The sequence below is a fragment of the Macaca fascicularis genome, chromosome 6 (genome assembly GCF_037993035.2).
Source record: "Macaca fascicularis isolate 582-1 chromosome 6, T2T-MFA8v1.1".
Taxonomy (NCBI): Eukaryota; Metazoa; Chordata; class Mammalia; order Primates; family Cercopithecidae; genus Macaca; species Macaca fascicularis.
Genome location: NC_088380.1, coordinates 139,335,841 through 139,361,025, shown reverse-complemented (window position 1 = coordinate 139,361,025; position 25,185 = coordinate 139,335,841). Strand labels below are relative to the sequence as shown.

General features: G+C 52.5%; 2 protein-coding genes and 1 long non-coding RNA gene across 8 annotated transcripts; 2 read left to right on the top strand and 1 right to left on the bottom strand.

The window, feature by feature from the left end:
- Window positions 1-7,783: 7,783 nt before the first annotated feature.
- On the top strand, window positions 7,784-15,961 carry SHROOM1 (shroom family member 1). Of its 6 annotated transcripts, none has more exons than XM_005557750.5 (8): window positions 7,784-7,852; window positions 12,252-13,268; window positions 13,358-13,413; window positions 13,610-13,816; window positions 14,005-14,574; window positions 14,660-14,801; window positions 14,902-15,174; window positions 15,296-15,961. In XM_005557750.5, the coding sequence occupies exons 2-8, from the start codon at window positions 12,294-12,296 to the stop codon at window positions 15,626-15,628; spliced, it is 2,556 nt and encodes an 851-aa protein (XP_005557807.3). In that variant the 5' UTR covers window positions 7,784-7,852; window positions 12,252-12,293; the 3' UTR covers window positions 15,629-15,961. The 6 variants fall into 6 exon arrangements, with proteins under 6 accessions (XP_005557807.3, XP_045250159.2, XP_005557809.3 ...); XM_045394224.3 differs by having other exon boundaries at window positions 7,784-8,440; XM_005557752.5 differs by having other exon boundaries at window positions 7,784-8,869.
- Window positions 15,962-18,840: 2,879 nt separating this feature from the next.
- LOC141407063 (uncharacterized) lies at window positions 18,841-20,853 on the top strand. The gene is made up of 2 exons (XR_012414070.1): window positions 18,841-18,971; window positions 20,649-20,853. It is a non-coding gene; the product is annotated as an uncharacterized lncRNA (long non-coding RNA).
- A 461-nt stretch (window positions 20,854-21,314) lies between these two features.
- Window positions 21,315-24,805, bottom strand: SOWAHA (sosondowah ankyrin repeat domain family member A). The gene has a single exon (XM_005557749.4). It carries the CDS (start codon window positions 24,483-24,485, stop codon window positions 22,839-22,841), a length of 1,647 nt encoding a protein of 548 aa, XP_005557806.3. The 5' UTR covers window positions 24,486-24,805; the 3' UTR covers window positions 21,315-22,838.
- Between the last annotated feature and the right edge of the window lie 380 nt (window positions 24,806-25,185).

Below are 25,185 nucleotides of genomic sequence, written 5' to 3'. Positions count from 1 at the left end.
TTTCATTTTGAGAAATCAAGGGTGGGCAATGAGCCTGTCTATAAATCCATCTCTGCCACTCCCAGGCAGTTGCTGTCAGTTGCCCTTTGCCCCATAATTCATTTGGTGTCATCCAGTTAACAGACACGTTCCCATTTGATCTTGCTAGGTGATTTGCTAGGAAAGTCAAAAGTAACTTGCTATGTTGTTTTTTGTTTTGTTTTTTTAACTTTTCTTGCTGCCTCCCTTGAAGTAGAAAAAGCTGCTAACTAGGACCTAAGGACCCTGCCAGGGGTAAATGTGACCATAAACACAGTGCCCAGACTGTGATGAATGCTGGGCATAACCCCAGGGTTTTAGAACAAAGTGTCCTCTGTGTGAGTAACTGACCAGATACGCCCAGTTGAAATCAGGAATGTTTTCTAGGTGAATGTTTAGGGCATGAATTCTCAGTCTCCTGAGCCACCAGCCAAAATTCATCCACATGCACGTAGCATGCTGTGACCTAATTCCGTACTGAGTCCATCACGCAGCTTCTGTGTGCAGCCTGGGGCCCAGAGCTTGCCAATTGGATTTTTCTTCCATTGAATATTCTGGGTGACTCCTCAGCAAGCAGAAATCTGGGAGGCTTAGTGCAAACAGAATCACAGTTTTAGGAGAGGGGCTTTTTAGAGACCATCTCATCCCATTTTATGATCTGGACACAAGAGAGACAGTCTGGCCATTCCTGGGCCTGAGGAGGCTGTTGCCTTCTCTGAGCAATGCTTTTGGGGTTGAGTTCAGAGCCTGAGATAATTTCTTTTCTTGAAAACCAAAATGAATCTTAGGGGACTAGAAGAGTAAAGTGGAAAAGCTTATTTGCCCACACTTATCTGTCCAGGGCCCCACTGAAGTTGGCAGAGAAGAAGCAGCCTGTATCCATCTTTTTCATGAATCCTCTTTTGTCCAAGGATGTGTGAGTAACATCTGAATGAAGGAAGACCACGAGGATGGAATGGTTTCAGGCCTGGGGCTGGGGGCCAGGCTGGAGGAGAAAAGTTAAGTTATTCTGACCAAAGCAAACAAAGGCTGGGTATCACCCAATGTCTGCAGGGAAAAGGTGACATATGTGTACTTAATGGGAAAGTGACAGCCCAGCACTCCTTTCCAGGAACTGCTGATCTGAAAGGGAATCTGGTTCAATCCCTGGAACAGTCAGCCCTCACCCAGCCTCACCAAGAGGCCCTGCCGGTCAGGAGTCCCACCGGGGAAGGCAAGCTTCATTCTCCCTGCACTTTCTTCTTGTGCACTTTCTACTTTCCTATAAAGCCCTATCTTTAGACAACTGTGGTGAATTCAGTGCATAATTAAAAAGCAAACAAACTTGCCCCAGAAGAACATTTATAGTTAAGGTAGACATTTGTGTATAAGCAATAATTCATGTTTTGTTGAATTTCTAAAAATAAACATGATTTTGTTGAAAGATTTCTGACCTCTAATGTACTTTAACCAGTACATTACCATCTCTGAATTACTGAGACAGCTATGTAGCTGCTGCCTAAAAGAAAGATACATTTGGGCCGGGTGTAGTGGCTCACACCTATAATCCCAGCACTTTGGGAGGCCGAGGTGGGCAGATCATGAAGTCAGGAGATTGAAACTATCCTGGCTAACCCGGTGAAACCCCATCTCTACTAAAAACACAAAAAATAAGCCAGGTGTGGTGGCAGGTGCCTGTAGTCCCAGCTACTCGGGAGGCTGAGGCAGGAGAATGGTGTGAACCTGGGAGGCGGAGCTTGCAGTGAGCCAAGATGGCGCCACTGCACTCCAGCCTGGGCAACAGAGCCAGACTCCATCTCAAAAAAAAAAAAAATACATCTGTACAGATCCACTGTTATCACACACAAAATCAAAAGACACAAACTTAGAAGAATATTTGCCACACATACGAAAAAACTTAATCGCCTTAATATATAAGGAGGTCAATTTTTTTTTTTTTTTTTTTTTTTTGAGACAGGGTCTCACTCTGTCACTCAGGCTGGAATGCAGTGGCACAATTATGTCTAACTGCAGCCTCAATCTCCTGGGCTCAGGGGATCCTCTGCCTCAGCTCCCTGGAGTAGCTAGAACTACATGCATGTGCTACCATGCCCAACTAATTTTTATATCTTTTGTAGAGACAGGCTGGTCTCCAACTCCTGGGCTCAAGCAATCTGCCCACCTTGGCCTCCCAAAATGCTACTAGGATTACAGGCATGAGCCACTGTGCCCAGCCCTAAAGAGGTTTTACAAATCATTAAGACAAATAATCTAATAGAAAAATGAGCAAAGAAAATTGGTAGATCCGAGATCACATACAAATGGCTTTAAAATACACAAAATGGTGTGTAGTCTCATTTACAATATATGCAATATAAATTAAGACAGATATTTTTACCTTTCAGATTTCAGAGATCCAAAAGTTGGATAATGCACTAGGTGTGGTGGCATGTGCCTGCAGCAGTGGGCTGCTTGCAGGAGACAGGCCCAGGAGCTGCTGGCCACAACACTCATTCTGCAGAAGGGAAACTTGAGTCCCCAGAGGGCAGGGGTTGGTCCCACCAAGACTGGTGGGCAAAGGGGATCACCCCAAGTCTCGGTGGCACTGGGAACACTTACACACTCTGACCTGGACTAAGGCTGCCAGGATGGTCCATTGCTCTTTAAGAGCTAAAAAGGCCAGGCACAGTGGTGTGCACCTGTAGTCCCAGCTACTGGGGAGGCGGAGGCAGGAGAGTCACTTGAGCCTGGGAGTTCAAATCCAGCCTGAGCAATACAGCAAGACCCTGTCTAAAAAAAGAGTTTGATAATGTACTGTGTTAGTGAGTGTATTAGTGCGATCTCACACTGCTGGAAATAAATACCTGATACTGGGTAATTAATAAAGAAAAGAGGTTTAATTGGCTTATGGTTCTGCAGGCTGTACAGAAAACACAGGTTTCCACTTCTGAGGAGGCCTCAGGAAACTTACAATCATGGTGGAAGGCAAAGGGGAAGCAGGTACCTTTTACATGGCCAGAGCAGAAGCAAGAGAGGGGAGGGGTGGGTGCCACACACTTTTAAATGACCAGATCTCACTCACTGTCATGACCAACAGGGATAGTGCTAAACCATTTATAATGAAACTGCCCCCATGATCCAATTGCCTCCCACTAGGACCCACCTTCAATATTGAGGATTACGACCGAACATGAGATTTGGGTGGGGACACAGATCTAAACCATCTCAGTGCACTTGCATACATTTTTTATGGGAATGTAATTTGGTATAGCCTTTTTAAGTGATTTGACAATATCAATCAAAATAGAAAATTCATGTACCCTGTTACAGTTGTCTATTACCATGTAACAAACTACCCCCAAACTTAGTAGTTTGCACTTTTATAATTATTGTGCTCATGTTTTTGAGGGTCAGAAATTCAGGAAAAGCTAGGCTGAGGAATTCTTCTCTGATCAGTATGGTGTCAGTGGGAGTGGCTGACACTGCAGGATTTACTTCCAAGATGGCTTGGTTACTTGCCTGTCCGATGCCTAAGTGCTCCTTGGCCTCTCTTTCCCCTCTCCACATGCTATCTCATACTCTTGGCTTCTCCATATGGCTTGTATTTCTCATAGCTTAATGGTCTCAGAGTAGTTGCACTACCAAGAGGCAGGAAGTGGAAGCTACCAGGCCAGTTAAAGGCTATGTCCAGAACTAGCCCAGCATACCTTCTGTTGGTCATACATTCTATTGGTCAAAGCAGTTATTGTCACCCCTAAGCTCACATCCAAGAGGATGGAGAAATAGACCTCACCTCTTCTGGGTAGAGTAGTGGCAAAGTCACATTGTAGAAAAGCTTGGGAGGTGGAAAATCTTTTTGTGATTATCTTTGTAAAGTACAATCTACTAATTACACTTTAACCCACCAATTCATCTTTTAGAAATGTATCCTGTAAGTGGACTTACAAATGTGAACAAAAATAAATGAACAAGGGTATTCATTACTAAAATAGTAATAGCAAAAGGCTGGATTAACCTAAATGTCCAAGAATAGGGTTATTTAACCCAATTTATTTGTGCCCATGCAGTAGATAGCTGTGTGCCTGTCTTAAAAAAAAAAAAAAAAAACACCTATGAACTGACTTTGAATAAACTCTAAGATATACTTTCAAATGAAAAAAATAAAGGTGAAGTTCGGGCATGGTGGCTCATGCCTGTAATCCCAGCACTTTGGGAAGCCGAGGAGGGTGGATCACCTGAGGTCAGGGGTTCAGACCAGCCTGGTCAGGCAACACAGTGAAACCCCATCTCTACTAAAAATACAAAAATTAGCCAGGTGTGGCAACACACCCCTGTAATTCCAGCTACTTGGAAGGCTGAGACATGAGAATCACTTGATCCCAGGAAGCGGAAGTTGCAGTGAGCTGAGATCGTGTTATTGCACTCCAGCCTGGGTGACAGAGTGAGACTCTTACTTAAAAAAAAAAAAAAAAAAAAAAAAAATTTGTTTTGGTAGAGACTGTGTCTCACTGTGTTGCCCAGTCTGGTCCTGAATTCCTGGCCTCAAGTGATCTTCCCACCTCACCTTCCCAAAGTGCTGGGATTACAGGTGTGAGCCATTACACCCAGCTCCATCTCTATTTAAAAAAAAAAAAAAAGGTACAAACAGAAAGAAATGTTTCTATAAGCAATTTACAATAAACCCCTGGAAATCATACATGAAACTAAGCCCTCATATGTGTTGGACTGTTGGGGACACACAGAGATGGGGAAGTCCTGATTGGAGTCTCGCTGCTGCTACCATCTCATCTTTCCTGCTCACTTCCTAGTTCTGCTCAATCTGAAGTCCAAATCCTGCTCTCCTAGGAAGGCTGCATTGGCATCCACAACATACAGTTCTTTACACTGGTCATGTTCACGTGACAGCATGGCCTTTGGAACCCGACATTAGGGGGTTAAGTTTTGCCTCTACTGCTTATTAGCTACCTGACCTTGACAAAGTAATGTCTCTAAGTCCCAGCTTTCTCACTTGTAAAGTGGGGTTATACTGATACCTACTTCTCAGGAGTAAGAGGGTTAAAAAGATACATAGAGCACTTAGCACAGTGCTTGGCACTAAAGAAGTGGTCTTTAGTATTCTACTCATCATCACATCACATTAACCATATCCAACAAAGAGAGTGGGCATCAAAGCAAGGGACTTGTGAGGTGGGCAGTTGCTTTGGTGTCATCAGTTCAGATTACAAGTGCCAAACTGTGGAGTGGAGGCCTACCACCTCCTCACCTATCAGCTACTTGATATAGGGCCGGGCCAGGAACAGCAAGGTCTGTGGCTCTAATCCCAGCTAAACACAGCCATCTAAGGGTCTCTTCAAAAGAACTCTCCCAGGCCTGAGACAGTATTGAGATACTGAAGGGTGCAGACATCTTTCTTTATGTATTGGAAAAATGTGCATGTTTCCACCTTCTCCATGCACACTAGCCCCCCAACCACTATCACTAAGGGAGACTCCAGCTTTGTGGCAGTTTCTTCCCCCTTCTCCTCTCCAAGAGTCTCTGTGCTTTTGTAATAATGAGATAGGAAGTGTCAGTGCCCTCCAGCCAAAGACCACCACAAGCACACCTGTAGTTGAACAAGTTGGGTTCACTGCTTGTTTGAAGTGAGGGAGGATGCATAGCATGGGAAACCATGTGACCATCTCAGGAAGAGAGCATTAGAAAGGACTTATAGGATCTGGGTTTGTGTTAGTGGTTTTCAAGAGGGTTAAAGAAGCAGAACTTTCCTTTGTGCTGGATGCTGTCAGGAAGCAAGAGTAATTCTGTGATTTGGTATATTAATAAATCTCATCTAGAAAGAGGAACGATTAGAGTGAGGCTAAAGCTGCAATTGGTAAAGAAACAACAGGTACTCACATTAACTAGGACAGCAGGCACTCACATTAGGTCATTTTTGTGACTTGGACAATGTTCATGCTTTTTCTGTGTTAGATATGATTAGAGTGCTGTTGTTTTTGTCTTGATCCACCATAGTTAAAGAATGGTCCTATCTCATGTTGATGTCCTGTGAAATGGCTTATGTCCAATGGGATGACACTAAGGCCTTGCTGTGAATGTCAGGTCAAATTCTGGCAACACCAAGGTCCAGCTGGGGCTTTCAGATATTAGGGATTACTTTTCTCTTTCTCAGAACAGAAGAGGCTAAGAGAGACATGGGTAAGCAGGATTTCCGTTTTCTGGGGACTTAGGTGGAGAGTTGCTTAGTGTGTGCAAGAGGTGAGGGGTAGGTGGGTGGAGTGGGCTAATAAGAATCGCTCTGGACTGTGTCCCCACGGTCCCCAGCAGAGAGTTGCTATAGTGTGTGCAAGAGGTGAGGGGTAGGTGGGTGGAGTGGGTTAATAGTATTGTTCTGGACACTGTGTCCTCATAGTTTTCAAGAAATATAAGTATGTAGGCTGAGGCAGGGAAAATTGCTTGACCCCGGGAGGTGGAGGTTTCAGTGAGCTGAGATTGGGCCACTGCACTCCAGCCTGGGCGACAGAGGGAGACTGTGTCTCAGAAAAACAAAACACACAACAAAAGTCTTTCAAAGCCAAAAGGTTCTGAGGCACTGTCTTAAAGCCTAGAGCTCCAGCTGAAGCTGATGCCTGAGTCCCAATGGTGTTGAAGAAGGAGCAGGGCCCAGAGGGCACCACTCTCAGAAGTCGGGCTCAGGTGTCTCCTGCCTCCAACCCCCAGAAGACCCAAGAGTTCCTCAGGCTCCCAGTGTCCCTAGGAAGTGGCGACCTTGACTCTTGGCCAGAGTTCAGAGTCCTGGTTATTAACACCAATAAACCTTTATTTGCCAAGGATACTACCATGGGAGGACACAGCCTCTGAGCCCAGCCCTGCTGATCCTGTGGAAGGGGGAGGGCAGCGGAGGACAAAGGCAGAGACCTGAGAGCCGGAGAGGCTCAGCAAAGGGCCCCCAGCCCCTCTCAGGAACGGAGCATTTCTTGGCAGAGTGGTATTCATAGGACAGAGTTTGGAAAGTAGGAGCAGCGGGGAGCCTGAGGACACAGCAAGGAGAGCTCAGTGGCAGGTGCAGGCAGAGAGTTCTTTGGAAAATGGAGATCCTGGAAGGTGAGGGCCTCGAGCGCCAGCGTCCAGCCTTAGTGGGTATGCATATGTCCAGCTCCCTAAGGACCCACTCAGGACAGCTAAGGTGCACACAAGTACAGGACCTTCCCCGTGCTCCGCCCCCCACCCCCAACCCTGGTAGCAGGCTGGAGGGCCCCGACCATGCGGGGTAGTGGGAGAAATGGAAAGAAATGGGACAGGAACAGGACACAAGAGTCCATGGTGGGAGTCAAAGAGCTGGAAGCGTTTTGGAAATGGGGGTCTGGGGGAAGAGTTGATCAAGGGGCGAGTTACTCAGCAGGTGGGAGGCACGAGGCCCTGGCAGCTCTGTTTTCTTGGCTGGGCTCGGAGAGGAAAGCGGGTAGCAGTCAGGCAACTGAGGGCCCGCCCCGGACCTCCCTACCGAGGGAGGTGTCAGGCCCCCAGGGACCCGGCCCCCTCAGCATCACGGGTGCTGAGGATGCGCTGGAGGCCGGTGGGCGGTCGCGGTAGTCGCCCTCCCAACCCCTCGCTCAGGTTTCTCCGGCCTAGGGCAAGAGGCCACCCCGCGCGGGAACGCACTGTCCACTTCTCAGGCCTGGAACTGGGCCGGCCCGCGGACGCTACCGAGAGGCGGTGGCTCCCACCCCCTCGGCCGGACGTGGCGCCTCCCCTCCGGCCGCAGCCGGAGCCTGGAGGTGGGGTCGAAGTCGGAGCCCGGGGCTCTGATGTCACCGAGCGGCCGCGAGTGCCCAGGAGCTCGTCTCGGCTGGAGCCTCAGGTACGCGGCGGGGGCGGGGGCGGGGGAGCGGGGAGTGGGCGGCGGGATCCGCTTCCCTGGGGAGGCCAGCAGGGCTGCGGGCGGACCAGTTGAGGAGCGGGTGGCAAGGCGGTGGTCGCCAGGCATCCCGGGCGTCTTCAGTCGGGACGTGTCAGGCTCGGCGCGCGTCAGGTTGCTCGCGTGGAGTCGGACCCCAGCGCGCCTCTCCCAGCTGCAGAGCTCTGGGGCGGAGACGCGGCCCCCTCTCAGCTGGCGGCGAGGATCAGGGGCGCCGCCGGGGGTGCCGCGTAAGCCTGCGGGGTCGCCGCATGTGGCCCCAGCGTGCAGCGAGGTCTTCCTCCGCCACCCTCCGCTCCTGCCCTTTGTCGCCAAGCATCTGGAGAAGCCGAGTCCTTTCCTCCCGGGCTCGCGCTGTGCTCTGCGCGCGATCCTTCCCCAACGGTGAACCCAACGAGAAAGGCCGAGAACTGCGCGGGGCTGCGGCCATCGGCTGTCGCGCAGCTCCGCCTGTCTCTGCTGCCCCCTGCGGCCGCGAGGGCCTGCGCGTCTCTCCCTGCCGTGCCTAGGCTCCCAGAGCTTGAACCCCAGGTAACCGGGTCTGTCCACGTCCGCGGCCGCCTCTCCCCGCTTGTCGCCAGCTTCCTGCATTTCCTGTGCATGGCACAGAGCTCGGGTCTCCGGAGACTCTGCATCTGGGGTGCAGCGACCGATGAGCCTGTAAACCAGCCGCACACTCGGAGCGCGGATACTGCGTGGGGTGCGCTGTCAGCGCTAACAGGCTGGAGAATATGGGGACGCTGGGAACAGGGAGAGCCAGTGAACTTCCCAGAACGTCCGCCTAGCCAGACCTAGCCGCGGGTACTGGGGTTTGAGACGTGGTCCAGGACCCAGGAACTCAGTCTGAGAGGGAGACAGCGCCTACACAGTGAGCCCAGTACTGAGGGAAGGACCCGTCAGAAGGGGCGACCTGGACAGCCCCTCCACAGAGAAGTCAGATGTGAGGTGGCCTTGAGGGAGGTATGATCCAAATCCTGATCATTCGTTGTATTTGAGGCTGTCCGTTCTCCTGTGCCTCCTCGGTCGCCTTACCTGGATCTGTTCCCATTGCCTTGGTGTGATTTTATCCACCAGAAACTGTCTTCAGCTATTTCCCCAGTAACCTCTAACTAAAAAACTGGGTCTTGCCTGGTCCACCCTCCCCTGCTGAACTCCAGAGCTACATCCCAACTGCTGCCAGACTTGTCACAGACACCATTAAGCCCAGACTGAAGGAGCACTGGCCCCCTTGACCATTCCCCAGCCCCAGCTCCTCCTTTCAGAATGGTGCCTCCACCTGCCAGACCCTAGCTTTGAAGGCCAAACTCATCTTTGTCTCCTCTTCCTCTCTGACTCCTTCATTCAGGTGATAAGTGTACATCAAATACCCACCCCAACTCCCCCTCCCAGGACTCCAATCTGGTGGCTTTCTATCGGGGAGTCCATGCTGCTCCCTCTGCTCTGGAGAGGCTTGGCAAAATGCCTGCAGAGCTTCTTCCCTGGACTCCCTTTCAACAGCAGGCACAGGCTTGGCAGCCCAGCCCACGGTGCCACTGCCACTGAGGTGGGGACCCCTAAGATAGGGCTACCCCCAGCCACAGGGGCTGGCTGGACTGCAAGAGGCTCCCTGCAGCCAGACAAGCGTGAAAATGCCTTGTGGTTTTGTGCCGAGCCCCCCACCCCCACCCCCCAAAACACACCAAAGCAGCTGGGCCCTCTCAGCATGGTAGGTTCTGCAAAGGACACACTGTGAACAGCCTGCATGAACATCAACCTAATAGGACCACCGATGCAAAAGCATCTTCAGCAAGTTGGAGTCAATAAGGAAACAGATGTGTAGACACATTTTTATCACCCATTCAAGCTGTTTTTATTTGCTGAATTCAGAATCCTTTAACACAGTAACTCACAAATAAGATAGATTTTCATCGATTTTCAAGACCTCTTTTTTCAAGACCTGCAGGAAGCCAAAATGGGCACGATGGGTGGCATAAGCTAGTACTCCCAAGCTGAACTCAGAAAGAGTAGGAGGAGAAAGGGCTAATAATGTCTGAGCAGTCGGGTGGGCTTCCTAGATGAGGTGACTGTCCTCCCAGGAGCTGCTACTCAGAGTAGTTTCTCGTCCTCCTAAAGTTTAGAGTGGAAATACTTTGCAAAAGAGGTCCTCAACCCTAAGTGTGAGGGCTAACTTCCTGGGCTTACTGGCATATACAGATGCCCCCAGGTGGGTGACATCAAGATGTTCTGGTCCTAGGTCTGCTGAGATCCTCTCCTGGGAATGTTGTAGGTACTGCCTTTCCCTTTTAGGAAACACCATATCCTCCTACTACTAACCCCTGTACTTGCCCTAACCAGCAATCTGTAACATCCTGGGCCTCAGGGATGTGGGTGGAGGGTGACTCTGAGCTCCAAATAGTGTCTAGGAGGCTCAGATAAGCCTGCTTTTTGGTCCTCAGCCTAGCCACAAATCACCCTACTCTGCATTCCCTACCAAGCAGCTCAGAGAACGCAGGCCAGCCCCCCAAAGTCTCCATAGTTCATAGGGAGCCCCAAGCCTCAACATTGCCCTTTCCCAAGCCTCAAAATTGCTCTTACCCTGACCCAGGCACACCCACTCAACTCTTACCCTTGATCCCCATCCCAGGACCAGAAGGGATCGATTTCTGGTCAGACCTGCCCAAGCTGTGCTTGCCTGCTCTGTTTGTACCTCATATTGCATGAGGAACCTGGCCAGTGTCTATGGTGGCAAGTGCTTCACCCATTCTGTCCTCTTCCCCAGAAAAGACTAATAGGGAGGGAAGAAGGGTGTGCAGAAGCTAAGGAGCTCTCTTCCTTCTCCACCAAGGCTACCCCTATATCTAGTCCCTGCAAATCTGTTATTGTCCTTGACATTCAGCAAATATTTGGGGTTTTGTTTTGTTTTGTTTTGAGATGGAGTCTCACTCTGTTGCCAGGCTGGAGTGCAGTGGTGCGATCTTGGCTCACTACAACCTCCGCCTCCCAGGTTCAAGCAATTCTCCTGCCTCAGCCTCCCAAGTAGCTGGGACTACAGGCATGCACAACCACGCCCAGCTAATTTTTGGTATTTTTAGTAGAGACGGGGTTTCACCATGTTGGCCAGAATGGTCTTGATCTCTTAACCTAGTGATCCACTCACCTCGGCCTCTCAAAGTGCTGGGATTACAAGTGTGAGCCACCGCACCCAGCCCAAATATTTGTTTAACATTGACTATATGCCAGGGACTCTGCTGGGCACTGAGAGTGCAGCAATGAAGAAGAGCAGGGCCTGTCCTCAGTAAGCTCCGGTGGGAATGGGAGGAGGGAATCAGAAGCAAGCCAACAGGGACAGTGTGGGGTGATGGGGGCAGCTCAGCACACTGCAGGGGTCCCAAAAGGTGAGGAGACCTCTAAGCTGAGTCCTACAGGAGAAGCAAGAATAGAAGCAGGGCAGAGATGGGGGTCGGCCCATCATTCATAAACAAAAGGCAGAGTCTGAGAAGTAGGGACCAAATTATTTTGGAATCTGCCAATAGTGTGTGGGGAGGTAGGGGTGACTTTCCCGTAGTGGAGTGTGGGCTTCCTTGGAGGATTCAGGCTATTGCCAGGGCAGGAGGGATGGTAAACTGCCTTTCAGGAGGCTTGCTTCTAGGAAATTGATTCTGGCTGCAGTGAGCGTGGACGCAGGCCTGGATTCCAGGCAGGTTTCTGCCACTTCCCAGCTGTGTGGCCCTGGACAAATCATTTCCCCCCTCAAAACCTCATTGTCCTCATCTGTAAAATGCAGACAGCAGTTGTGATGATCAAAATAAATATTTATATAAAGCACCTGGAACATAACAGGCACAGAGGGACGGATGAAGGCTGTGAAGCCGCCTCTGCCCCTTGCCCTGGCTCTTCCCCCACCTCTTCTTTCTTAGCTCCCCTGAGGTCTCAAGAGTGTTCTTGACCATTGTTTATCAGGGAAAGATCACATAAAGAAGCCAACAGAGCGGCCAGGAAGCAGCCTGGGTGGAACAGGGTTGGGGAGGAAAGGAACATGGGTACCTTCTCAGCATTCCAGGAGGTCTCAGGGTAAAGGCTGCTTGTGGGCAAGGGGAGCCCGGCAGGGAATGAGCTGGTCCCAATTCCTTCCCCTGAGTTGGGCCCCCAACCTTCAGAGGTGCTCCCTGGGACTGGTCCTACTTCTTCTGCCACCTCTGATCCCAAGGTGACTCTGCCAAAAACTGGGGGACGCCAGCGCTTGTGACGGTGTGACCAGGGAGGGGAAGTGTAAGCGTCTGGCCGTCCGTGGTGGCAGGGCCAGCAGGCTGTCCCAGCCCTCACCCAGTGCTCCTCACCCAGCACCACATCTGTGTTTTCCCAGGACCTACGCAGCCAGCCAGCCTCAGCACTCATCTGCGGAGCCATGGAGGCGCTGGGTCCTGGGGGCAACCGCGCCTCTCCGGCCTCGTCCACTAGCGGCCTGGACCTGCGGCATCTGTCCATGCGCGGGGACTCGGCCTACAGCTCTTTCTCCGCAGCCTCCAGCGGCCCCGAGCCGCGCACGCCATCGCCAGGGACAGACCTCCTTCCTTACCTAGACTGGGACTACGTGCGCGTGGTTTGTGGCGGCCTGGGCCCCGCCCCGCCCGAGGCTGCCCTTTCTACATCCCCTCGGGCCCGGCCCGCGGTCGCCGCCCACAGTGGGCCGCAGCCACCAGAGGTCCCGGGGACCCTGAGGCCACTGAACAGGCAGGCCACCCCGCTGCTGTACGCGCTGGCTGCGGAGGCGAAGGCCGCGACGCGGGATGCCGAGCCGCCCAGCCCGCCGGCCTCGAGGGCTGCCTACCGCCAGCGGCTGCAGGGCGCGCAGCGGCGAGTGCTACGGGCGACGTCGTTCCAGCGCAAGGAGCTCCGCATGAGCCTGCCTGCCCGCCTGCGACCCACTGTCCCAGCGCGGCCCCCGGCGACTCACCCGCGCTCGGCCTCGCTCAGCCACCCGGGCGGAGAGGGGGAGCCGGCGCGGTCCCGGGCTCCCGCCCCAGGAACTGCCGGCCGGGGTCCCCTAGCCAACCAGCAGAGGAAATGGTGCTTCTCGGAGCCAGGAAAGCTGGATAGTGTGGGTCGGGGCGGTGGGCCGGCGGGGGAATGCCTGGGTGAGGCCTGCTGCAGCTCTGGCCTCCCGGGACCTGAGCCCTTGGAGTTCCAGCATCCGGCGCTGGCTAAGTTTGATCACCAGGTCGGATGGCTGCCAGAGACGCAGCCCCAAGGCTCGACAGACCCAGACTCCGGGTCCTTGAAGCTTGGTGATGCCTACGGGCCTGCCAGTCGGAGTCGGAGCGCTTCGGGGGAAGTGTTGGGTTCCTGGGGAGGATCAGAAGGGACCATACCCATTGTCCAGGTATGGAAGTCAGGAAATGCAGGATGGTAGGGGAAGCATCTGGGAAACAAAACTTGAGCCACATTTCAGTCGACTGTTCACCCTTCCAGGCTGTTCCCCAAGGAGCAGAAACCCCCAGACCATTGTTTCAGACCAAATTTTCCAGGTGAGAGACACAGACCACTCTGGACCAAGTTGGGGGGAGGCAGCTTGCATAGCTTTTGCCCAAAAAATGAAAGGGCTTCCTACCTAACCTCAGTCCGAGCCTTCTGGTTCTTTTGCAAACACCCTACTGTCTCCCTGGTGCAACACCGAGAGCTTCCTTCCTTTCACTGTGGTAACTGCGGGGTCCCTGCCTCCAGGTTCTTGCCTCAGAAGGAGGCTGTGGTGGTGTATCCTGCAGGGGTACCCCAGAGCAGCCCTGCTGATGGTGAGCAGAGGGTCTCAGAGACCTGCATTGTGCATGCCCGGCTCCCCTCCCTTCCTGATGAAGTGTTCCTAGAAGAGGCCCCGCTGGTCAGAATAAGATCACCACCAGACCCCCATGCCTCCCAGGGGCCCCCAGCCAGGTAATTCCCTCTTGCTTCCAAGCATCATGAGGCACCCCCCTGACACATCTACAAAACGCTAGAGGGGTATGCTCTCCTAGCTGGAGCCTGGGAGTCCAGGTGATGGGGGCAGGGACAGATGGCCCTTGGAGGACACCATTTGTTTGTGGCTGGAGCTTTTTCTGATTCAGTGTCTTTTCTGCTTCCAGTGTCCATGCCTCTGACCAGCAGTATGGAACTGGCTTAGGCCAAAGAACTGGCCAGGCTGCAGTCCCTCCAGAGTACCCGCTCCATGAGTGTCCAGGAACTGCAGGGGCAGATGACTGCTGGCAGGGGGTGAATGGTTCTGTAGGTATTTCCAGGCCCACAAGCCACATCCCCACTGGGACTGCAAATGATAACATCTCAACTGTTGACCCCACTGGACTGACCACCAATCCCCCTACAGCTGCAGAGAGTGACCTCCTCAAACCTCTCCCAGCTGATGCCTTGGGACTTTCAGGCAATGATACTCCAGGTCCCCCTCACAAAACTGCCCTGGATAGGGGCACTGGCCAGCCTGGTTCCAGGCCCCCATGGCCCAGTCAGTGCCTCGGGGAACTGGTTCAGGAGCTGGCCAGGTTAGATCCCTCTCTACTTGACCCTCTTGCTTCCCAGCCCAGCCCAGAGCCACCCCTGGGCCTGCTGGATGGGCTGATTCCTTTAGCAGAGGTCCGGGCTGCAATGCCGCCTGCCTGTGGGGAGGCTGGAGAGGAGGCTGCCAGTACTTTTGAGCCAGGGTGAGTGAGGGGTACCAGGGATTCTGGACGCTGAGCCCCTGAAGTCGGGGACAGGAAACCCAGGGAGCTCTGGCTTTGTTCCCAGGTCCTATCAGTTCAGCTTCACCCAGCTCCTGCCAGCTCCTCAGGAGGAGACAAGGCTTGAAAACCCTGCCACCCACCCTGTGCCTGACCAGCCATGTGGCCAGGGGCTCCTTGCACCAAACAACAGCATCCAGGGCAAGAAAGTGAGTGGAGAGGGGCTGGTGGAGGCTGGGGGTGGGTAGAAGCCCAGAGCCTGGACAGAGAAGTCGTGAGCCTGGCCCCAGCCTTGAGCCTTCCCTGCAGGTGGAGCTGGCCGCCCTCCTCCAAAAGATGCTTCAGGACCTTCACACGGAGCAGGAGCGGCTGCAGGGGGAGGCCCAAGCGTGGGCCAGGCGCCAAGCGGCTCTGGAGGCTGCAGTGCGCCAGGCCTGTGCCCCTCGGGAGCTGGAGCGGTTCAGCCGGTTCATGGCCGACCTAGAGCGCGTGCTTGGCCTCCTGCTGCTGCTGGGCAGTCGCCTGGCGCGCGTGCGCCGCGCCCTGGCCCGGGCGGCCTCAGCCAGCGACCCTGATGAGCAGGTAAAAGGGATTCAGGTTGCAAGGGAGTAGGGCAGTGAGGGGCCTGCTGTCTCCAGCTGGAACCATTCCGGGAGCGGCGGCGCCCTCGCCTGGCTCACGGCTCCTCTTCCTACGGCTCCAGGCCTCCCTGCTGCAACGCCTCCGGCTACTGCAGCGGCAGGAGGAGGACGCCAAGGAGCTGAAGGACCACGTGGCGCGGCGCGAGCGGGCGGTGCGGGAGGTGCTGGTGCGAGCTCTGCCCGTGGAGGAGCTGCGCGCCTATTGCGCCCTGCTGGCCGGCAAGGCCGCCGTCCTGGCCCAGCAGCGCAGCCTGGACGAGCGCATCCGCCTCCTTCAGGACCAACTGGACGCCATCAGGGACGACCTTGGTCATCATCCCCCGTCTCCCAGCCCAGCCCGGCCCCCAGGGACCTGTCCTCCAGTTCAGCCGCCCTTCCCTCTTCTCCTTACCTAGTTATAGGTGGAGAGGGTGGGGAGCACCGCCCCTACCTCTCACCCACATAAGTGAGGTGATGCTGATTTATTCTCTGCTTTTCCCTTGAGGGATTGGGGAGGACCCAGGCCAGGCCTCTCTAAGATACTCCTCCAAAGTGTTCTCATGTGGCCTCGCCCAGGTCTTACGGCTTATTTGGTAATTAATTTATGGATCTTAAAAACTGCAGTGTTCCCCCATTTTGTGATGAGAGTGTGGGGCTGGCAGGGGTTGGTTGGAGGGAGGAGAGAAGATAGAGGAGCACTTAAGGTGCAAAACAGCCTATTTTTTCTTCAATAAAAATTGTTAAGAGAAGTGTGTGTGTCAACCTTCAGCACAGCTGTGGGAGGAGTGAGAGGGGTCTTGTTTACACAGTCACCAGCCCTGGCTGACTAGAGCAGAACAGGGATTTGCTGGCGGAATATCAGTCAACCCTGCCAATGTCTAGTTAGCCTGGAGAACCTGGCTTGAAAACAGGAGGGACCAGGGGAATACTGGGTTTTCAGCTCCACTGTCACCAATATTTCCTAACTGTTCCAGTGACTGTGTCACAGCCACAAAGGCCTAGGTCTGATTGGCTGAGTCCGGATTCCGTAGCTGGTTTCTAGCCAACATCCCAGCTTCAGTAGTGAAAGTAGGAGTCCTGTCTCCTTTCAGGACTCAAGCTACTGAAATGGGCTCAGATGCTCTGCTGCCTAAATGCCCTGACAAATATTCAGTATACTTGAACATCCAGGGACGAATGTTCCGGCTACTGCAGCGGCAGGAGGAGGACGCCAAGGAGCTGAAGGACCACGTGGCGCGGCGCCAAGACCCAGAAAGCACTGTCTTCTTCCAGTTATGTTATCAACACTGTTTATCCTCCTCTCTTTCAGAGACCCCACTGGGTTAGCCAGGCCTGAGGCAGGCAGTCAAGGGTGGGAGCTGAAGGTGAGGGGTGGGAGACCTCAAGATCTTCCATGCTGGGACTAAGGACCTGGAGACATAGCAGTGGTTGTAATCTGAAGGTGGGCCATGGTTGGTAGTGGGAAGTTAGGGGCTGGAGTGGTATGACACATAGAACTCCTCAATTTGTGCATCCACCCCATGTATATAGAATCAAAGTTAGGTTCTCAGATATACACGTTAAAATCTGCTTCAGCCTTTGTAGCTACAAATGCTGGGGCCAAGAACATTGTTCCACAAATATTCAGTGTATTTTTGGAAGTTGGGCACATTAAATGGCATGTTTATGTGCATTTAAATCCAACTGACCCCCAAGTGAGAAATCTCTGCTCCTGGGCTTGTTTTCTGATGCGTATTGTCATCAAGTGCAACTGGTTGGGGATTTTAAATGGTCATATTCATACCAAAAGCGTTTGTTATAACAGTTGTGCTATTGAGCACAGAACAATGCTCACATTATGCCTTTTTATAAAAAACACATGGGGCTCCTACTGAGGCCTTTGCGGGTTCTAACATTATGCTTTGCTTTGCCCCTTTGAACACAGTGGGCAGGGCCTCTGCTCCAAGGTCTTCAGCCTAGCAAACACACCCAGAGACATGTTCTGGATGGAAGCAACTAATTTCTGCCTTTTGCCCTGTACGGACCCTATTGCATTATTCCATTGTGGTATTCTTAGAAACAGCTATTTGGGGGGCTGAAGTAGGAGGATCACGAGTCTGGGAGGCGAAGGTTGCAGTGAGCCGAGATTGTGCCAACACACTCCAGCACTCTAGCCTGGGTGACAGAGTGAGACCCCCGTCTCAAAAAAAAAAAAAAAGAAACACAGCCAACATAACCATTAAGCCAATGGGAATTGTGTATTTCAAACAAAGCACCCCCAGCCCGGCTGGGCGTGGGGAGCACAGGGGCGGGAGTAGGGCATCTGCCATCTTCCCATTAAACTGGACTTTGGTTGTGTGCTGGGTTTTTCCATGGGGAAATAAATATGAGGCTTTTGTGCTCGTCCTTGCCAGATCAGGAGAACCCCCAAAATAAGGCCACACTTCCTGCAATGGACCTTCTATCTTCCCTCGGTCTTCTTGCCCCAGTTTTTCTCCCTTCCATATCGTTATTTCTCCAGAGGGCAAGAATGAGCTCACCATATTTGTTCTGTATCAGCACCACAGACCAAGACTTTGCGGGGACCAGAAGCCCGGTGAATTGACCCTTCAGGATACTGCCAGCAGAGGGCACTGTCCTCCTTATGGTGAAAGCTGGTACCTATGCTTCGCCATCCAGATTCTCCAGCTACCAGGCCCTCTGGGCCAGCCACAGGGACTTTGACTTGCCTTGCTGAGCTGTTAAGCCCGAAAGCTGGAGCTGAGCCTTTTGCTTCTTTCAGAAGGAAACTGACCAGCCAGGCAGGGAAAGGCTGGCTGTCTTTGCCACTGGGCCTGTGTTGGAAAGTTACTGGCCAATGAGAAGTGGGAGACAGGGCAGTCGCGGGGAGGGGTGTGGGGGAATTTCAACGGTACACTGATTAAATCATATCCTCCTAATACGGATTTGATCAGTGCACTTTTTGATCTCGAACATCAGTATTAAAAAAAAAAAAAAAAAAGCCTTGCGTAGTCTCCCAGGGTGAAAAAGCGGGTTGCATGGGTCGCTATCAGGGTTTCTGCCCCCCACCTCCTTTAGCCGCCTGCGTTCCTGCCCCATCCTCCTTCCGGCAGCCTGCCGCGGTGCTCCCGGGCTTTTGGGGAGCGCAGGCTGCGGCTGGCATCGTTGCTGGGCAACAGGCAGCCCCGCGGCCGCCTCCCCCGCTCGCTTTTTCCGCCCCCGCTGCTCCTCCTAATGTGGATTTAATCAGTGTACTTTTTACCTTCAGGCTGTAAATTGGAAACGGAACAGGGAAGCCATGTTCCGCGGTGCCCCAAACCGGCGCGCAGTCTGTCTTGGAACATCCTGCTTGGCACAAAACGTGCCCCTGAGAGCGGCTGGCGCAGACCTCAGGGCTCCTCATTGGAACAAATTGCCATGCTGTGCATTCACATGTAAACCAGGAGCTTAGGAAATTTAGGTCAAATGTGGTTGAGGGCTGCAGAGAGAAAGAGGTGAAAGGGGCGTTTGGGGGCGCAGGAAGGCGGGAGGCGGAAATTGCTTAGGACCTCAGTGTTGCTGTTAGCCTAGCTACAGAGTGGAAGGTCACAATGGACGTTTACCTGTTGTCTTTGATGTTTAAGTCAGCACCCACTTCCCACGAGGAGGATTTTTTTTCCCCCTTTAAGGAGAGCTCTGGATCTCGATGTCTCTGCTTTCTTTTCTCTTCCCTGCAGGCACACCTGAGGCACCCAGGTCACAGGTTGAAGTCCGGAGGTGTGGCAGTTCCAAACAGGCGAGGTGGGTTCAAGGCAAAAGGCTATCTGGAGAGCGAAAGAGAATCTAAGTATAGGCCGGGCGTCTATAAATACGGGGTGACTCACGCCTGTAATCACGGGATTTTGGGAGGCCGAGGCGGGCGAATTGCCTGAGTTCAGGAGTTCGAGACCAGCCTGGCCAACATGGTGAAACCCCCGTCTCTAACAAAAGATTAGCCGGGCATGGTGGTGCACGTCTGTAATTCCAGCTACTCGAGAATCTGAGACACGGAAATCGTTTCAAGTGAGAATCGCTTGAACTAGGGAGGAGGAGGTTGCAGCGAACCGAGATCCTGCCACTGCACTCCTGCTCAGGTGGCTGAATACCAGTAGTTTAGGTCTGGAAGGTGGGAGTAGGGATGCTAGAGGAATGTGAGTTTAGAAATACATTATTTCTGTTTTAACTAAAGTGATATCACGTACAGAATTTGGGATAATTTCCCTCTTGTGGGAATACATTTTTCCTAGTAGAGTCAATTGTTATGTATACAATCACTAACATGTTAAAAGAATGGTGATCATGGCAGGGTGTGGTGGCTCACGCCTGTAATCCCAGCACTTTGGGAGGCCAAAGCAGGCGGATCACCTAAGATCAGGAGTTTGAGACCAGCCTGACCAATATGGCGAAGCCCCGTCTCTACTAAAAATTCAAAAAATTAGCCGGGCATAGTGGTGCCCGTAATCTCAGCTACTTGGGAGGCTGAGGCAGGAGAATCGCTCGAAGCTGGGAGGTGGAGGTTGCAGTGAACTGAGATTGCACTAGTGCACTCCAGCCTGGGCGACAGAGCGAGACTCCATCTCAAAAAAGAAAAAAACAAACAAAAAGCATGGTGATCATGTAAAGCAAATCCACAAATCAGAGCTATTTTGTTTTGGGATGCAGCCATTTACCCCCTGGAACTAACCCGGCACCCCACATTGGTGTTGCAGTTCATAAAGGGCTCTATCCACTATTCCATGTGCTCGTCCTTCCCCCACAGCCTGTGAAATAGGTACAGGAAGTCTTTTGTCCCATAGACAGGGAAGATGGAGTTTGGGTAGCTGGGTGACTTGCCCAAGGTCACTAAATGAGTAAAAAGGGCTGAGATGAGCCCACCCTGCTTCCTGCAACAGGATAGCAGACAGTGTCATGAAAAAGAGCACCCAAAGGCTATTCCAGCTCTGCCACTCACTAGCTGTGAGGCCTGGACAAGTTACTTGTGACTTCTCTAGGCTTCAGTTTCCTCACTTTAAAATCAAGATACAAATAGTACATACCTTGTAAACTTGTGATTAATACCTGCAAAGTGTTTAGAATTGTGCCTGGCACTTAACCAGCACAGGTTATACAGTCTATGCATTACCCTGGATCTCCATTAGGTAAGTGAGACATGCTTAAGAACAACCTCCAACCTCCATTAAAGGACATGTAAAACTTTACTTAAAAGCTTGCTATGGATATGACTCATAACCATCTACATCAACAATTAACTTCTCCCTCATTAAAAGGAGTGATTTCGTCCCTGTGACAATTCTTGTCCACTAAATTGCCTTCACAATTATTTTCTGTTAGCGTTGAAAATACCCTTCTAAAGGTGTGCCTCCTGCTAGGTGATATATGATTCTTAAACACTTTCCATATGCATATGAAACTGTAATTTCCTATCGGCTTACCTTATAGTTGCAGAAAGCTTTGGCCTGCAAGGAAAAACAGTGTTTTCTAACACCTGAACTTTACATATATTGATCCTAAACTCTCGCTAAATGTTTTACTTCACTTGGAAGGCTTGCGGCACACTCTTCTGAAACACAAAGATTCTTCTGGCAGTTCCGATGACCTTCCTCTGATTTAAGTGTGCAATAAACATTAGTTATTGTTATTACTACTTTGCTGGTTTAAATGTTGTCTTTCTCAAGGCAGGTCATACCTGTGTCTATGACCTTTGTCTGAGGCCCTGTTTCAGTCAGGCGTCTCTTTTACCATGGAAAATCTCCAGTATTTTATTCTATTTTCTAGACTGTCAGCTACTCTGATTGCTATGATTGTGCCTCCCACAATTTTTCTGCAGAGGCAGAAGATTTAATTTGCATTTTAAAATAATTTATGCAGAGTTCCAGGCAAGGAAGGTGGGAAGGTCACATCAGGGCCCACATTTATCTACAGTTCTCCATTACGATATCCATGTGCGGTTGACTCCTTTGCAGAGCAATCCAACTTCTTTCAATAACAGAATGCTTGAAAGAGGCAGAAGAATGAAGGAAAGGAAATTAGATACAAAGCAAAGAAAAATACAATAGCAAAAACTGTAGAATTTTTAAGGGAAGTACATCACCACTCAAGCAGAAACAAAATGGAGGACTGTTTATTTCATTGCTCAATCAAAACATTCCATGAAAGACTGCCTTAAATAATTTCAAAGGCTTCACTGATACATATGGGGGTGGGGAGGGAAACTCCACTACCCTGTGCCACAAAACTATTTGATATAACTAATGACATGCAAACACAATTTGCAAAAGCAGAACATTATCACAATATGATATTTAAGAAATTGGTTGAGTAAATAGATTTCATAACTTTAAAAACAGAAAAAAATTACACTGTATTAAGCCTGGGAAATCTTGGCAATTATCTACAAACTTTCTCATTTACAGATAGGAACAAAGGCCCAGAGAAGTTAAGCCACTCATCCAAGCTCACCGAGCAGAGATTCTGCATTTGCTATTTTGGAATAGGCTGTCTGCTTTCAAATGTTTTTTTAAAATGGATATTACATACTTTTTGTTTGTACAGAACAGTCATATAAAATAGTTGCTCCTTAATTGTATCCATTACTATTTAATTGCTTATTTTTCTGTCATAATACTATGACTTTTTTTCTTTGAATATTCACCTATTGCACTGAAAGGCTCCACTGGATTTGAAAACCAGATTCAGAAACACAGCACCAAGGTGCAATTCACAAACCACAATTTTTAAAATTAAGTATTCATGCCAAATCAAAATAGTCACCCACAAGTACTAAACACATGTTTATATCTCATGATGAAGACAATCACAAATTAAAAGTATCTGCCAAAATGTCTCTTTTCTCTAAGTCACCTTTACTTTCAAGATGTACTTGTTTGCAAATATTTAACATTCACAGTACAACTGAAATTAGTTACATTCATAATGGTCACAATCGTTATTCTGTGTTCAAGACTCTCCAGAATCTTGATTGCCTAAAATGAGGTAGATAAACTTTTAAGTTTGTTGGTTGGGATTAATTTCCTTTAGATCTTGATCATCTATTTTTTAAATAGAATTCCAAAGTATTTAGCAAAAAAAATTGAAAAATGTCTAAGCACTTTGCCTAAAAAGTTGAAAAATATAATTTCAAAAGGTTATTATGAAAGTTGCTTTACCTCATTTCATTTTAAAAACAGAATAAATGCATCAAATTACAAAACCACCGCATATCTTAAAGCTGACAGCCTAACATCTTTCAACATTTAAACAGACCCTTGCTCTAGTTCTGGCTTGGGATTGTGTAGCTGCAGAGGCATCAGGTGAACGCATTCAGGGGCCAGACCAGCTCCTGCCCCTTAACCTTTGACCCTGGATTTCAAGTTCCCTCCAGAGTTCAGGCCTGTCTCCTGGAGTTCTTTATAGAAAGCTCTCACTGATTTCTCAAATCCCATCTCTGGAGATGGGTCATGCTTCAGAGAGAAGCTGGAAGTGCAGGCCCATCTGGGTAAAACAGGCTGCAGTGGACAAAGCTGGAAACAGAATGCGGCTCCAGGCGTTGACTGGGCTGCCGTCTTGGGCGGGTTTAGACTGCCAGGAGCAGGCCACGATAGATCAACCAGGTGGTAGTCCCAGGGACCTTCAGGTTGTTGGAGGCAAACTGGGCACTAGACCAGCTAAAGGCCCCGGAGTAGGTCGACGAGAGATTTCTGAGAAGGCTGGCAGACCACCGCGGATCTTTGTCTTTTTACGTGGAGCCATGGGCGACGCGCTCAAGAACTTACTGAAGGAGCTCGACTTCTTCAAGCCTCGGGCCAGGTCCTGGAGCATGAGGTCGTCGGCCAGGACGCCCAAAAATGCACTGGTGGTGGAACTGAGGATGGTGGCGGCCACCTGCACCGGGCGCCTGGCAGCAAGACTGCCACTTCCACCACCGGTCGCGTCTGGCTCCGTGGTGCTTCGCAGGCCTGGATCGCCAAGAAGGCGGCGCAACGCGTACGAGGAGCCAGGCCGCAGGTAATGGTAGGCGCGACGCCCGCTGTGGTCACGCACGTTCACCTGGGCACCCAAGCGCACCACCAGCAGCACAGCGGCGTCCTCGTGGCCGTGCAGCGCAGCCAGGTGCAGCGGCGTGTAACCGCCGTGGGAGCGCGCGTTCACGTCGACTGGCGCGCCACTGCGCCGCGCTACTTCCACCAGCTGCAGCGCCATCTCGCCGTCGCCGCTCTTGGCGGCCCAATGCAGGGCCGTGAAGCCAGACATGAAGTCGCGCTTGGCCGCCAGGCCACGGTCGCGCAGCAGCAGCCCGTGCAGCTGGTGGGTCCAGCGGCCCCCGGCCGTCCGCACGAGCCACTCGTGCTCTGACGGCTCCAGGGGCACGGCGGACGGCGGCGGCGCGGCGGGCACCTCCTCGGCGTCGGGGCTCAGCAGACGCGGGCCGGCGCGCGACAGGCGCCTCAGGTGCGGGGAGCGGCCCGGGCCCAGGCCGAGGCCCAGACCGGACTCTTCCACCGACAGCCGCCTCAGCAGCAGAGGGGAGCTCCGCGGGCTCGGCTCCTCCGACAGCTGCCGGCGCAGGCCCTGCTCCTCCGCCCGGATGCGGAGCGTGGCGGCGGCCGGGACGCAGCGCACGGGCAGCATACAGGGTTTCTGCTGCGACGGCCCTTTCGCTGCCCCGGGCCCGGGCTCCGGGTCTGGCGGATCAGAGCAGGGCGAGGCCGCCTCAGAAGAGGCCCTAGGCGGTGGGGCCGCGTCTGCGGAGGGTCCCTCGGGGGCCTGGGCTAGCTCGAGGGCTGGAAGCGGTGGGTCGGCGGACCGCTCCCCGGCCGGCTGAGCGGGCTCGGAGGCCGGCCCCCGCGGAGTGTCCTGTGTCTCTGTTAGCGGACCCAGGTCCCCCGGCGGCTCCACCTGCCGCGGCACCGGGACCAAGGGCGGAGCTCCCGGGGCAGAGGCGTCGCCTGGCAAGACCACAGTGGGCTTCGACGGCTGGGCCGCTGCCCCCTGGGGGCCGAAGGGCGCGGGCTCGGGCTCTGGGGGCCGCGGCTTCTTCCTCAGCACCACGAACTTGACGCCGTCGAGCTCCTTCACTACCGCCACGTTGTTGACGAACTGCTTAAAGCGGTCCCTGCGGGCGGCGCGGCCCCGCGGGTCGCCCGCATCGAGCAGTGGCTTGAAGCGGCTCAACAGCTCAGAGTTGCGCACCTTCCCGCCGTGCTCCTGCAGGAAGCCCAGCACCGCTGCCTGGCTCACCCCGGCGGCCGCAGCGGCGGCGGCGGCGGCCAGGGCCATGGTAGGGCCCTGGGTTCCTGGCTGTCGGGGCGGGTGGGCGCCGCGTCGCCGCGGGACGCACGGGAGCGGGGTTCCGGTAGGCGCGGCCGCGCTCACCTGGTGCCTTCCCCGCGGCTGGCCGGGCGTGTCCCCGAAGCTGGACCTTGGTCGCGCCGGTGCCACCGGGCCGGGGCGTCTCGGGGCGAAGGGCGCCAGGGGCCGCGGGGAGCGCCCACCCCCAGCACCCTGCCGGGCCCCGGCCTTTGGGGTAGGTTTCTGCCTTTGCGTTCTGTCCAATGGGCGCCGGGTTCCATTCTCCGTGCCGCGCTCGCCTTACAGGTGACAGCTGCCCCCGCGATGCAGAGGGAACTGGAGCAGAAATTCCCGCCGCCCCCCTCCCGCCCCGGAATTAAAGGCGCAGCGCTCCAGCTCTGGTCCCGGTTGCTAGGTGGGTGTGTTCCCTAGGGACGCCGCGGTCCGCCAAGGAGGAATGGATTTTTATTCCTTTAATAAACATTTAACCACTGCAAAACACCGAGTGATGATTTCAGAGCAATCCTTTTTTTTTTTTTAAAGGTCGTCAATACCGCTCCATTTTTTATTTATTTATTTATTTTTAATTGCGTTTCATGCAGGAAAACGGCTTCATGCGATTTACGGCAAAACCAATTCACTCTGTGCGACAATGCACGTTACTCTAGGTTTAGAGAGACGTTTTCAA

Bases quoted from the DNA above. Each gene is read 5' to 3' on its own strand.
- SOWAHA (XM_005557749.4), bottom strand. From the start codon at position 24,485: ATGGCCCTGGCCGCCGCCGCCGCCGCTGCGGCCGCCGGGGTGAGCCAG.
- SHROOM1 (XM_005557750.5), top strand. From the start codon at position 12,294: ATGGAGGCGCTGGGTCCTGGGGGCAACCGCGCCTCTCCGGCCTCGTCC. The intron at 14,802-14,901 runs GTGAGTGGAGAG...CCTTCCCTGCAG, and splicing joins ACAGCATCCAGGGCAAGAAA to GTGGAGCTGGCCGCCCTCCT. The intron at 15,175-15,295 runs GTAAAAGGGATT...CTACGGCTCCAG, and splicing joins CCAGCGACCCTGATGAGCAG to GCCTCCCTGCTGCAACGCCT.